General features: G+C 42.4%; 1 protein-coding gene and 1 long non-coding RNA gene across 6 annotated transcripts; one reads left to right on the forward strand and one right to left on the reverse strand.

Moving 5' to 3' along the window:
• Window positions 1-1,079: 1,079 nt before the first annotated feature.
• Window positions 1,080-13,652, forward strand: LOC117896327 (protein phosphatase PP2A 55 kDa regulatory subunit). 5 transcript variants are annotated; one of them, XM_034804566.1, is made up of 6 exons: window positions 5,846-6,020; window positions 6,934-7,247; window positions 7,288-7,408; window positions 11,565-11,716; window positions 11,776-12,579; window positions 12,648-13,652. In XM_034804566.1, exons 3-6 carry the CDS (start codon window positions 7,402-7,404, stop codon window positions 13,014-13,016), a joined length of 1,332 nt encoding a protein of 443 aa, XP_034660457.1. In that variant the 5' UTR covers window positions 5,846-6,020; window positions 6,934-7,247; window positions 7,288-7,401; the 3' UTR covers window positions 13,017-13,652. The 5 variants fall into 5 exon arrangements, with proteins under 5 accessions (XP_034660455.1, XP_034660457.1, XP_034660456.1 ...); XM_034804564.1 differs by lacking the exons at window positions 5,846-6,020; window positions 6,934-7,247; window positions 7,288-7,408 and adding exons at window positions 1,080-1,501; window positions 4,553-4,755; XM_034804565.1 differs by having other exon boundaries at window positions 6,934-7,408.
• LOC117896329 lies at window positions 2,421-3,143 on the reverse strand. The gene is made up of 3 exons (XR_004649023.1): window positions 3,031-3,143; window positions 2,815-2,910; window positions 2,421-2,761 (listed from the first exon to the last, which is right to left on the reverse strand). It is a non-coding gene; the product is annotated as an uncharacterized LOC117896329 (long non-coding RNA).
• Window positions 13,653-14,624: the final 972 nt, after the last annotated feature.

The following is a 14,624-nucleotide window of genomic DNA, read 5'->3' on the forward strand; positions in this document are numbered from 1 at the left end:
TGATGTATATGTATACCGTAAACATACCAAATTCTGAGAAATTTTGATTTTGAAAACACAGGAAAAGTTAAAATTGGACTTGCAACAAGACAGACATGTCCTCGCTAATTTGCATATTTAACTTTGTATATGCAAATATACATACATATCTTAGGAAAATTTTCAAATATCAACTTTAGACATGTATTGCGGTGCATTTCTTTACTCGCTTTTCTATTTTCGCCTTGCAGATCCTGAGCTGAAGCACACTCTGTGGTTCCTGATTTCCTTCCCGAGGATCAAACAGCAAATACAGCTGATGGAGCTGGAGCTCATTGGTTCGCCCAACGACTTTACACAGAACACCTTGTGCTATACCTGAGTTATCAGCAAGCTGTCGGTTCCGATAGATATTCCTCGTCTCCTCTCGACGCACTGCGACCGAGAGTCTGTGCTCTAGGAGCACCACTAAGTTGCACACCTAACACCAACAAGGACATGAACATAATGACCAAAATATACAGAGATAATTAGGTCTCACAAGCCTTTGTTTATGTAGACGGTTAATTATTCCGTTATTCAAGCATAAGCCACTAAAATAAACAAAGACCGCTGTGGTAATAATTGCGACTAGGTAGTGACTTGACTAGGGCCATGGCAGCAATGATCATATTGTATACAAATGACTACATACATACATACTTAGGTACTGATAAACAATACGCATATGTAGGAACATCCATTGACAGGCATCTAACATACTCCACGAGTAATGGGTATGGCAGAACTCTCTCACTTCCTCACTCACACACAAGCATTAGCTGGTGCAGAGACACACAAAACACACAATATCAATAGGCAAATTAGCGTTTATCAGAGGAAGACAACGACAACAACAACAATGCTCCATGTGTGTGGTGTGCCGTGGTTTTGTTTACAAAAATCTTCTTCCCCAAACGAGAGCGAGCGCCGGCTCACGGTCACACACAGTGAGATGGAGCCCACAGAGAGAGCGAGAGCAGGTGGCGACTCGAGAGCTTTTGGGGGAGCAGCGCGCGTGAGTTGTAGAAATCATAGGCTGCGCATTCGCGTTTTTAACGTCGCCGCGTTGACTGTTTCGCCTTATTGCGGTTTCCTTATTTTATTTCATTTGTGTGAAACGTTGAATTAAGTTTAAATTAGTTTACAGTGCCTTTGTACGCTTTCGCTGGCTGTTGCTGCCGTGACACAGACAAAACACAACATCAAAGAAAGGCAAAGTGAAGTGAAGTGTCAGTGCAGATTGAACCGTTACAATTCTGACACTTGCCGACTGAGAAAGAGAGTGCGTGACAGAGAAACAAGCCAAACAAAATTACAGTTTGAATTTTATAAATAGTAACTTTTGAAAATAGCCGAATGCATAAACAAATTATGACATATGGAAAGACTGTGTTATTAAAGTATTAGGTGTTGTTCTCGTTGCTTTTTGTTTTTGGCTAATTCCGGAACCCTTGTTGTTGTCGCTGCTGCTGCTTCTGAGGTAAGTTTTCGGTTTGCTGCATGGTGCTAATGTTTATTAATATGCGCGCGTGTTCGGATATGGCAAGACAGCTGTTTCAATACCATACCATAAATATCTATCCCGATCAGGTCTCCTAAGATTGTTTGCTATTATCGTTTGGAAAGAAGATAAAGATGCTCCGGCAACTCCTGTGACTGTTGCATGTCATAGGGAGTATTGGTAGCAACACCTGATCTGCTTGAACTCTTATACATAGACACTTAGAACGCATATTATACGCTCCCCCCCGTGCCGTAACGTAACCACGAGATCACCAAGTTTCAGTTGTTGACGTTCTTGGCGGTTTTTGAGGTTAACAGCATTTTGAGGCGGCTTTGTTTCGACCCGAACCGATACGAGCCGAACTCCAACAAAAGCAATAACTATTGAGTTGTCTTGGCCATGTAGAGAGGCCGAGACGGCTTAAAAACAATTAATAGCTACTATTTTGTCACTCGGTGACTTTTATGCCAAAATATTTGCCCAAGCTGTTGGCATTAGCGAATAATACAAATTGCTAAAGCACGCGCAATCTCTCGCTTCCAATTCTCCGTCCCTCCACCGAATCCTACCCCTTATAAGTGGTGGGTAATTTGTTCTGGCCAGAGCCTGTCCCGTCATGTTGTGTTCTCCAATAATAATATGAGTGTAGTGTACGATGGATTGGTGTTTGTCCGTATGCTAATTAGTTTCATCATATCTCAAGGGGTGGGTCTGATACGGGACGAAGTCCCGTAATTGACAGTTTGATAAGCACAATATTGGGTTCGGTCCCCATCGATCTGCTTGGAATTGTTTGGGGGCGGAGGAGACACACACACACGCGCACTTATGTACGTATGGTAGCAATCAGAGTATTTGTTTATATTTTACTCAATCACTCACTCTCTCCCTCTACTCTTCCGTAAATAACAAATTCATCTGTCCTGCGTACCGCCAATTGCTGCCAAACTGTCAACGCTTTGATGGACATATTTCAGACAGTTTGGCAAGCGCCCGCCAGTATGAAGTGCTAAATATAAATCAGTTCTGTTCTAGCTTTAGAGCCGTATCCCAATGCCCGTTCCTCCTACTCTGCCGCATCAAAAGCAAATTAGGCGAACAGACGAGAAGGGTTGACATGTCCAAAAATAATCAAAGATTTGGCAGGCACAACGTCATTATACCTGGCTGGGCACCTGATGATATGGAGATGGGGGGAATAGGTCTCGTGTCGCACGTGCTTGTGTGGCTCTGCAACTGTAAGACTCTATTTATATTTTGATGTACATGCGTACAGAATTTACCCTCACCTTCGGTGTGTGCCGTCAATGCAAAACATTCAGTTTTTCTTGAGTTTATTTCGGATTCCTTTTCCCGCTTCCGCTTCCCACATGGTTCAAGAAAAACTACATAAAATCAAAAACAAATCTTGACATCATTATTTTCCCAAAAAATGTGTGTTTGTGTGGGTGGGTGTTTGTAGTTATTCTGTAATTTCTGTGGAAAAAATTTGTTCGTTTATTTACCAACGGCGGGTAGAGTGTGCTTTTCTGTTGGATTCTTTCTTTTCGGTCTGCCATTGCATTTGTATTTCCCAATTTCCCCCAGATCTTAATGCATTATTCGTCCCGCTGCTGGCACTCACGTTTCTGCAAAGAGGAGACGGAGACATTGAAGACGCAGCCCATTAATTGGATTACAATTCTCTGCATTTTCCCTTTGTGGCTGTTGTTGCTGTTATTTTGCACGTTGCTCTCTCTCTCTCTCTCTACTACTCTTCTTTCTCTTCTTTGCTATTAGTCATACATGTACATACATACAAACATGTGTGCGAGGGGTGGTGAGGCTCTTCTACTTGTTGCGTAGCGCGTAAGCACTGCCTAAACGTGACAGCAGGTGATTTGACAAGTGTTGAGAAACGGTAAATCATTTACATGTATCCAATGTACTTGGCTAAAATACACATGTATAGTTCCACGGTTCCAAAAATTAAATTTATCTGGCCTTATCTTTAACATCTTACAATACAAGAGGGATTACCCTTCTTCTCTGTTTCACCTCTGTTGACACCTGCTGCAAATCAGCGCCTATCTTGTTTAAGAAGTGCCTAACTTTGCATATCTCTCCATTATGCACTCCACCTCCCCTCTCCTTTTCACAATCCCTCCTTTAATGACGGCCACAGTGCGACGTGGGGGAATTTCGTCTTCATATTGTAACCGTATATCCGTATGGTATGTATGAGAATGTGTGAAATAAAAGCGTACACATTCACATATGTACCTATACGTGCATGTATATGTATGCCAAATTACATTTTACAGATGTATGCGACTGTAGATTTGTGCCATTTTGTTTTTGTTCTTTTACAATGTTTTCTTTTTGTTTTCGCACTGCAAAAGTTTCCACTCTGACGTTCACCGTTAAACTCTACGCGCGCCATTTAAATATTTGAGCTGGAGATTAGCGAAATGGGATTGCTTTTTTGTGTAATTGTTAATTGGAATGCCGACTCTTTATTTATTCTTCTATCAGTCTAGGCCGTTCCGTTGGCATAGAATATGGTGCGGTGGGGAATAAATTGAACAGGCAGTCATAAAATGTGGCTTATATAGATAAAGTTGCTAAAAACAGAGCGCTGCTGCAGACAAGACACACCTCTCGTTCGGGTTCTGGGCAAAACTTTAATTTATGAAGCACGCAGACGGCGAAATTTAATTCAACCCGAAAACAGATGCTTTGTTCTCTTTCGCACGCAAAACATACCGTACCCGTAATTTCTAAGTTAAACAATTTGCGCAATTCATTTGTTTGAGAGACCTCAAGAGACCCACCCCACCACAATCGCCCAGCGAGTTGGGATCTCGAGATGAGATGTGCTGGACAGGTGCTAATTGCCTGACAAATTCAAAAACACGCAGCCCGCTCATGTGCCACGCCACCGGCTCGCCGACAAGAGTCTTGGGCAAATATGCATTATACAATCTGTGTATGCAGCTGAGCAGCGAGGAACATGTTAATAGATTCGATCATTCAATTTATTTACAGCATCTCGGGGGCTTCCGATACTTGAACGAAAATGGGCCGATGGGGCCGGCAGAGTCCGGTGCTGGAGGCGCCGGATCCACAGCAGCAGGCACAGCCTCCACCCGCCATCCCGCCGCGCACCTTTATGAGGCAGTCGAGTATCACAAAGATTGGGAATATGCTGAACACGGCCATCAACATAAATGGAGCCAAAAAGCCGCAAAGTAAGTAAACGATTTTAAATTTCCCCCCACAAATCTTAACAGCATTCATTCCATATGCGCTAACAGACTCATTTTTTGTGTTTGCCAACATTTATTATTGGCCATTTTCCCACACTGAACCGCCGCCACGCCGTTCGGATGTGATAGCCTGGAACTCTAATTCGAAGCTTGCTTCGAAGCTAAACTTTGGTTAAATATTTATACACATCACCCCGATCTTTCAATATTGTTTTTGTTCTTGCCACAAAAATTAATACATCAAAGTTGCTCTCGGCTCTTTCAAATTAATAAAAACAACTGCTTAATTCCAACTACCGCTTATCGAACACAAGTATCGATATTTTTAAACAGTCGTCGAAACCAGGAAAGCATAGAAAAATCAGTTATATCTTCGCTTCACAACCGAGCCGAACAAATGAACTCCTTTGATGTATCCCAGAAAATATATTTATATATCGAAGTACTGGATTCAATATATATTTAGCATACCTAGGTAGCATTCTGCAACCCTTTGGGAAAATAGGGAATCGAAACTCCCATACGCATTTTTATAAGTGTCCATTGAAGATTCTCTCTTCTCCGTTCTCCTCTCTTCTTCACTCTTTGTTTTTATTCCATCACCACTTACGTTCAATTCCATTCCCCTTACGCTTTTACCGTTGACAACATAAATTGTATGGACCAATTTTACCCTTGCGGAAAAGGACATCCTCGAATCCTATCCATACTATCGGTTCGCCGGCAACAAATTGGCAAATAAAGTAACATTCCATTCCCATCCACGTAACTTTAAATGCTTTTTTTTTGGTTGACCTTTTAGTTTTAACCTTAGTTTGCAATCAAGCCAATGAAGATAAGACATGAAAATCAGCCAATCTTGTGGAAAAATGAATGATGATTCGAGTAAAACTAATTTTTTTTAAACTGAGAGTCCTAACTAGTTAGTAATATTAAACAGAATCTCAAAGTCAAGGAAAATGATTTTAGATTCACGGTATATTTACAGTATATCTTGAAAATGAGAATGTTTATTTCGGTATATTTCCGAGGGTCTGTCAGTATATTTTATCGATAATTCCGCGGTCACACTGGTCACCCTGCTAGGGAACTAAAGTGCGAAATTTGCAACAAAATTTTTTACTTCCATTTTTGCGTTGAATTTATCGTAATCTATTAGTCATATATTAAGCTAGGGTTATAAACAGTGCTCCAGTTTTGAATCGGCAATCCAATTGCGTTATTTCAGCCGTGTACATAGTCTAAAAGTGCGTAAACGTAAATAGAAGCCGCTTTGCAAAAAATCCACTCATTACGACGCAACGACGAAGCAGTGCAGCAAAAGAGGCGGCAAAAAGCGGAAGAAGAAGCATGAGGACCAGCGGCCGCAGCACAGAATCTCGCTTCAGCCACAAGCTTTGCCATTTTTGATTTTGATTTGATTGTTCGCCCAGACGCACCCGGCCACCGGACGGACGGACGGTGTGATAGTGTCTTTGTGCCGAATCGCTGCGTCTTAGCCAAAATAAATAAAGTGAAATGCATTAAAATCGAATCGAATATTGATTGTGTGTCGCGTCCGCTTAACAAAGTATCAGTCACGCGGTTTTTGGACCAGAAAGCCAGCCAAATGCATAAGCCACTGCAGCTGTGAGAAAGTGCGCTGAGACCTGGAATCAGAATATAAATACATATATACGTATACATGTACCTATGCACGCTTTGAAGGTTAGATTTTATATATATTTGTTCGGTCGGGCGAAGAAAACGCGATAAAACAAAGGCACAAAACGAGCGACGCAAAAACGCGAATGTCTGTGCTGCTGTGCTGCCTACTGCGGATATAGTGTGTGTGTGTGTGTATGTGTTTGTTTTGGCAAATGCAATAAATAATAAGTAATCTTAATTATTTAGCAATTATCCCGTGTATAATTATCGCGCTTACAATGCCACGGTTTATTAGAACAGCGGGAGAGAACGAGGCGGCAGTGTGAAGTAATTTTTGTGCTCATCTCACAACCACCGGCTGCACTCCTACTCTCTCGCTCGCTCGCACACACACACATTCACACGCGCAAAAAACGCACGTTATACTGCTGCCCCTTCCGCTGCTTATGCTGCGTCGTCGTCTTCGTCGTTGTGTTCGTCGCCATACAAAAGAAAAATTCCCCTACTTTGCAGTTTCTTCCCCACATGTCGTCGTCTCTACGTGCTTAAGTTGTGTGTTAAAAGCAACCACAAATATATGCATTGATATAAACCAAAGTATAATCAAAGAATACCCCAACGGAGAAGCAAAAAAACAAAAGGAAACTGCGAAGGAAGCAAAGTCAACGAGCGCTTAACGTCCTCTTCTTTTCATTTGTTCGTCGGCGTTTTTTTTTGTTGTACATGCAGTGTTAGAAAGCTCCTGTGGCGACAGCGAAAAGAAACCGCGCTTAACTCCTCCACAAACACAAAAACGGCAACACAACAACAACACATATACACGCACAGTTGAGAGAGCGGTTTCAGGCCAAAGAGAGTACGAATAAGACAGCGCGAGCGCGGCTCCTTGGCCTTCTTTCTGTTAGTGTGTGTGGTTGTTGTTGCTGCTGCTGCTTGTGCCGCCGCCGCCGCTGCTTTATCGACGCAAACTGTTCAACTGTCATGGCCGGTAAGTGAATTCATCCTCTCGCTCTCCCGCTTGTCTAAATGGGGCTGCCAACTGCCGTTGTTTCTGTGTGCGTCGGTGTGTTCTCGCGTTTCATTTTTATTTTGGCATTAAATTTGCAACAGCACATAAACAAATTCTCCTTCCCATACCCCGTGAAGTAAACAAACTGGTCAAATGCGTTCCATCGAGCTAAAAACAACTTTTTCCTATCGACTAGCATTGATCTTTGCACTTGAGCGAAATGCCGCTAGCTACGTGAGCGGAATATACGCAATTGACAGGTCTGCCCTGGACACCTCCTTCCCGGTTTTGGACCCACGCTTCCCCTCCCCATTCAATTCTCAAACAAATGCTCGCCCCCGTCCGACAATTGCAAGTCGTTTAGGAAAAGCAGTCCTAAGGCACACTTGTTTACCCTTTCAGAGAGGGGTGATGTGATGTTATCTGTCTGTCGCTTTCTTAAATATGCTTCAACATCTCATGACCAGATCGAACTAATAAATAGCGGTGAAAGGCATCGTTTTCAAATGTCAGAGTATATACAATTCGTTGCCCATTTTATTATTTCCTTCCTCGATCGAAGTCAAAGAAATACTTCTGGCGGACAGGCTCACTTTTTGGTTTGGTTCACAGAGAAATATATGTACATATATGCGAGCGTGGCCCCCACGCGTCCCTGAGGCACAGACACAAAACTACTATAATTAAATAACAAACAATTGCACAAGCATCGAGAATGCGGCGTACAAATGAGGTGGGTCAATAGATGGTGAGTGCTCGGATCTGGATCGTGTTTTGCCTTGTGTAAATTGAGCTAAAGTCAACGATGTCGTTGCTGTGGCCGTTGCCGTTGCCGCAATGGACCAAAGCCAGGCAACCTCCCCCAACCGTGAATCCCCTTCAGCCATATTCTCTCTAAATTTGTGCCCAGACGTGACGTCGCAGAGCTCTCCGTTTGTATCCATATCTGGATGTGGATGGTGGATGTGGATGTGGATGCGGTGCATGTGATGTATGCAAAATTATTTTGCCAATTTCATATGCTGCCGTATCTGTTTTTGTTTTTGTTTTGCTGTTGTTGTTGTTTCCTTTTCGATGTGCGAAGCTCGTTTTGTCTAAATAATGTATCTGCAAGATACGCACAAGTAGCCAGCGACGACTCGGACTGGGGTGTCATGTAAATAGTTAGTAAAACATTGTCACTAAGGGACACTACACTACACAACTTTTCGATGTTTCATTCATGTCAGGGGGCCAGACGAGGCAGGGAAGCGAACAGCCAAAGATAAGAGAAGGAGAGGGGACAGAACGGAACGGAACGGCAAGGTGACAGATTGATGTGTATCTTAGATTAGATTGGATATGGTAATTGGCAAGGCAACGGTGGGGGGAATGGTGGAAAAGGGTGGACAACCAGGAAACTATTTTGTTGTTCTGTTCTCAATTTGTAATATTATGTATGTAAATTTGTATTCCTCTAAAAAGCCACAAGATGCGCCAAACATTATATTTAATGATGTTATGTTGTCTGTTGCTTTGTTTAAGTCCATTCGATTTGCTAAGACAGATGATTGGGGTAGTTATTGAATGTGTGTTGAAAGATGAAGGGTGGTCGGGTAGGGCTGGTCTTCAGAAAAGGGAAATAAACTGTCTTAAAGAAGTATTTCGAAGTTAATACTTAACTGGAGTAGCGCTAGCTCGAGAGACAACCGGGGAAGTGTGAAAAAACCGCATTCATTGCTTGTGCATGACGCAGCTGATAAGGGGTTTTGTTGATAGGTTTTCTTATATTGCTTTCAAATTTAAGTATTCAAGTTAAAATGTGTGCCGAGACAAATCTAATAATTTAAATTGAATAATTTTGAATACATTTTCACCAAGGCAGCTGTCTGCACTGCTTGAATTTCATGTAATGTAATGGAATGCAAGCAGTTCCCAGCTGCTTTTCTTTTCTCCTCTGTTTGTCCCTTTGTCCTAGTTAATCCTTTTGGTAAAATATTCAAAATTGCCCACTGATTCGGTCATGTAGAAGGAGCCATTTTCTGATGTTTTAAAAGCCGGCTTTACGAACGAATATTGTCTAATGTTTGGCTGCCGAAAAAGGATTCTCTCACAAGTAGAACCTTCCTTGCTTTGTTACGTATTTCACTTTTCTATGCTCTAGCTCTGTGGCAATGCCATTCTCTAGGTCGGGCTTATGCGTCTGCTGTCTAGCACGGGTGCCTCCGAGCCCTGGAGAGAGATAGAGAGATAAAGGAGAAACAGCGAGAAAGAGCTTTAGCCGCGACATCGCGTGATTGTGTTAAATAATTGTGTCAATATTTGAGTTTCATTATTTTGCTCCATTTTGCGCCCGCTCATGAAAATCTACTTATCTCTTTTTGTGTTGTACAACAAGCTTTATACTCGTACACACATAGGATGTGCATCTGTATGTACTCAAGCATCTAAAAAATAAATAGACAAGCGACTAGCGAGAGCAATTTCGGATTTTTTGCGATTTTTTCTATATATTTTCAGCAATTATCCAAGATTTATTTATTTTCTGTTATTCGTGTGCCATGGGAAACAATGCGACCGCGTTTGGGGAGCAATTATATCATTGCAGCACCAAAACAGATACGTTTTGGGTTGATGGAAGTCTGAAAATGGATGGGAACTGTGAAACTATGGGGGTGATAGGTAGGGATTTATGGCTGTACTGGATGCATTTTGAATCTATCTTTCTTTCTTTCCTTTCAATGACTGGAAAACTGTAGTGTGGATGTGGGCGGGTGAGTGGTGTGGCAGGTCTGTCGTCTCTCGGTCTCTCGTTTTCTCTGAATATCTAAAAATAGATTATAGGCCGAGTTATGACTGACTAATTAACCGACTGCCTTTGATCCTATTATGGAAGGGTAAAGCCGGGTAAAGAACGAACACAGGAGACGGAAAGACAGAAGACAGACAGAAACACACACACACACACACCATTTTTTGCCTCGTCAATCACATCTCATGACGTAGTCAATGGCAGCCAGAGCAGAGAAACGGCAGCCAACGAACAACAGGCCAACAGACAACAACCAACAACCAGCCCAATAATGAGGTCACAGCACATGGGACTGGGCGGGGCAAGGGCGTTGTGCCTGTGGCAGTAGTGCCGCTAAAATCAAACAAACAAAAGCAAAAAATGAATATTTAGAAATGATGAAAAAATTGGCAAAATTCAGATGCCAGCAAAAAGGGAAAAGAGGAAGGGAAACCGTAGACAAAAAGACAGAGGAAGTAAAACACGTACAGTGGGGCCCATGTTTCGGTCAATGCTGAGGAAATTATATGTATTAAAGGAATGAAATTACAACATTTAAATCGATTTGTGTGAGTAATTAATTAAAATCTAAGAGCAAGTTGGATTCTCCAATGGAAGTCGGCTTCCATGCATTACCAAAGTATTCAATATTCAATGCAATCGGAAGATCAGGGATCAGGCAGGGCTAGGACAATATTCTTAGAGGTTTGCTTGACACTATCTGCAAGGGTATATTAAAGACAGAAAAGCATTTTCAAAATGAATGTTCTTATGTGATCCATATGAAAGCGTGGGCTGCGGAGTGGACGCGGAAGTAAGAGAGATACCCCCAGCGATTGGATGGGTATTGGAATGGGGACGGGTTCCAACATCATCGTTTACACAACGTACCGCAATCGCGTAAAGTAGAGCTGGCAGGCCGGAATTGGCAAACAGAGAGACAGGAGGAAGGAGAAAGGAAACTGAAACCGAAACGGAAAGAATATTTGGCCAAGAGCTTAAAGGGCTTTAAAGTGCGCTGCTCCATCATCGGAGCAGACGACGATGGGAATCAAAGTGGATGTTGGTGGGGGGATGGGTTGTGGAAGGCCAGGAATGTCGTCATTAGCAAATATTTGAGCAAGGCAGGACAACGACGCCGTCATCGTCATCAGTGTCGTCCTTCCCAGAGCTACCAGCTATTGATTCGACCATTCGAGTGTGAGTGTGCGAGAGAGTGCTTGAGAGACGATGAGAAGAAAATCAAATGTAACAAGTCCAAAGTTTCGGGCAGGGCAGGGCCAATTGCATTCAGCAAAGGGAACTCGAATAGACCGAAGGTGTCATCTACAATAATCATCATTTGGCTGTGCTCTCTCTTTGCAGGTAATGGAGAGGCGTCCTGGTGCTTCTCACAGATTAAGGGCGCCTTGGACGATGATGTCACAGATGCGGATATCATATCCTGCGTGGAATTCAATCACGATGGCGAGCTGCTGGCCACCGGCGACAAGGGCGGTCGCGTCGTCATCTTTCAGGTAAGTGCAATCGGGAGGATTTACGTTCATAAATACTGATATTTTGTTTCCATTTGCAGCGTGATCCTGCCTCGAAAGCCGCCAATCCGCGACGCGGCGAATACAATGTCTATTCGACATTCCAATCGCACGAGCCCGAATTCGATTACCTCAAGTCGCTGGAGATCGAGGAGAAGATCAACAAAATCCGATGGCTGCAACAGAAGAATCCCGTGCACTTTCTGCTCTCCACCAACGACAAGACGGTCAAGTTGTGGAAGGTCAGCGAGCGCGACAAGTCCTTTGAGGGCTACAACACGAAAGAGGAGAACGGTCTGATCAGGGATCCCCAAAATGTAACCGCCTTACGAGTTCCTTCTGTGAAGCAGATACCGCTTATGGTGGAGGCCTCGCCGCGTCGCACCTTCGCCAATGCACACACCTATCACATAAATTCAATTAGCGTTAATTCCGATCAAGAGACGTTCCTCTCCGCCGACGATTTGCGCATCAATCTCTGGCACTTGGAGGTGGTCAATCAGAGCTACAACATTGTCGACATAAAGCCAACCAACATGGAAGAGCTCACGGAGGTGATCACTGCAGCTGAATTCCATCCGACCGAGTGCAATGTGTTTGTCTACTCGAGCTCCAAGGGCACAATACGTTTATGTGATATGCGTTCGGCGGCGTTATGCGACCGGCACAGCAAACAGTTCGAGGAGCCCGAGAATCCAACGAATCGCAGCTTCTTCAGCGAGATAATCAGCTCCATCAGCGATGTTAAGCTGAGCAATTCAGGTCGCTATATGATATCCAGGGATTATCTGAGCATCAAGGTGTGGGACTTGCATATGGAAACGAAGCCGATTGAGACCTATCCGGTGAGTGTGTGGATTGCAGTTCCAGTTAGACTTCCTCTTAACTATTGCCTTCTGTTTCTGTTTTTTAGGTGCACGAATACCTGCGCGCTAAGCTGTGCTCGCTGTATGAGAACGATTGCATTTTCGACAAGTTCGAGTGCTGTTGGAACGGCAAGGATAGCTCGATCATGACTGGCAGCTACAATAACTTTTTCCGTGTCTTTGATCGCAACTCGAAAAAGGATGTCACGCTGGAGGCCTCCAGGGACATCATTAAGCCCAAGACGGTGCTAAAGCCGCGAAAAGTTTGCACTGGCGGCAAACGGAAGAAGGATGAGATCAGCGTGGACTGTCTCGACTTTAATAAGAAAATTCTTCACACCGCCTGGCATCCGGAAGAGAATATCATTGCTGTGGCTGCGACCAACAATCTATTCATATTTCAGGATAAATTTTAGCCAACACCCTATGAACCAGAATACACCAGAATCACACACCCACAACAACAGCAGCAACAACAACAACAACAAACACGCCTGAGCCTCAGCCACAGCAGCCACAGCAGGAGCCATTGCCCTGGCAGCAGTCGCCTCATTTTAATTCTAATGTTAATTCGATTGTTTTCCCATTCAATTCAAATGATTTGTTGTTTGTTAAATTATACCTCTCTCAGGCCCCCCCAAACCATCCATACCTGTACCCCAACAAAATCTTAAAACAAAACATAATGCCATAGCAAATGATTTGTAAAATGTTTGCGCATTGTTCAGGCGCCCGCAAGAAATGTGGAACAAAAAGAAAACTTAAGAGAAATGATGAAGTGAGAGAGAGAGAGTGCGAGAGATAAGGAAAGAAACGGAAACAAATTTTTTATACATAACATTTATAAATAAATAGCGTAAAGTTGATTTCTTGTAGCGCAATTTAAAAGGCAACAATAAGAGGTACCACTACCGTTTCATGATTACTGATAAAAGAACAGATGATTTTCCCGAAAATTATGTATAATTAGAGAAGCCAGCGCCCAAGTATTTGTAATAAAAATTATTAATAATAATATACAACAAAAACATAAACAATAACAAAAACAATGATAATGATTATGATGATTATGATTACGATGATGATGATGAAATGCAATGCATACTGTAATATTTTTTCTGTTTGCTTGTTAAGTTTAAGGGAGAAATGAAAACGAAAAAAAAGTCAAGTCAAGTCAAGGAACCCTGTTAGCTCTTCTCTATACACACACACACACCTATACAAATACTACACACACACAACCACACATATATATATCTGATTGTTTATGCGCTTTCGACCAAGTTCATTCCATGCTACAATAATATCAGAGAGATGATGTCTAAGTTTTTGTATCTCATCAGAATAGCTCTGGAGCTTGTCTCTCAGTCATTGCCTGCTCCTCGCTCATGCGACGAAGCACAGCAAACAATTCAAAATGCTCATTTATAAACACACTTTTTTATTCACTAAGAAGAATCCAGGAGAATAGAGGCGGTGCGGAAGTTGTAAGAGTATGAATGAAATGCATTGATATAAACGATACAACACACATTTATAAAGCAAAACGACAGCCTAAGTTTAACCCTAAATTTAGTGCTACCAATTCGTTTAATTAAAAAAAAAAACTATCTAAAAAGAGAAAGCAAGATCATAAAAACAAAACAAAAAGAAAAACTATTTTTATACGCTACATTTTAAGCTAAGTATTGCTACTTTTAGTTCGACTATGCGTGCGTGCGTCCAAGACCGATTCTCACATGTAGCCTGCCTTCCTGCCTACCTACCATGTCCCCCATACATCCCCATATACCATTCTTTCCGAGACTTTTTCCAGCCTGTTTATTGTTTTGTAAAGTTTTATTTTTTTCATCACGAAATGCAAATAAAGTGACCCACTTTTTATAGGTTATCTAGTGTCTAGTGTTAACAATTAAATAAACAAACAATAAATGAAAGCAAAGGTTAAAATAAAACGAAGAAATGCGCTAAAAATGTTAAACGAGAATTTTCTGAATGGCGGCGCAAGTTCAAAAATATTGAGA

This window comes from Drosophila subobscura, chromosome O (assembly GCF_008121235.1).
Source record: "Drosophila subobscura isolate 14011-0131.10 chromosome O, UCBerk_Dsub_1.0, whole genome shotgun sequence".
Classification (NCBI taxonomy): domain Eukaryota; kingdom Metazoa; phylum Arthropoda; class Insecta; order Diptera; family Drosophilidae; genus Drosophila; species Drosophila subobscura.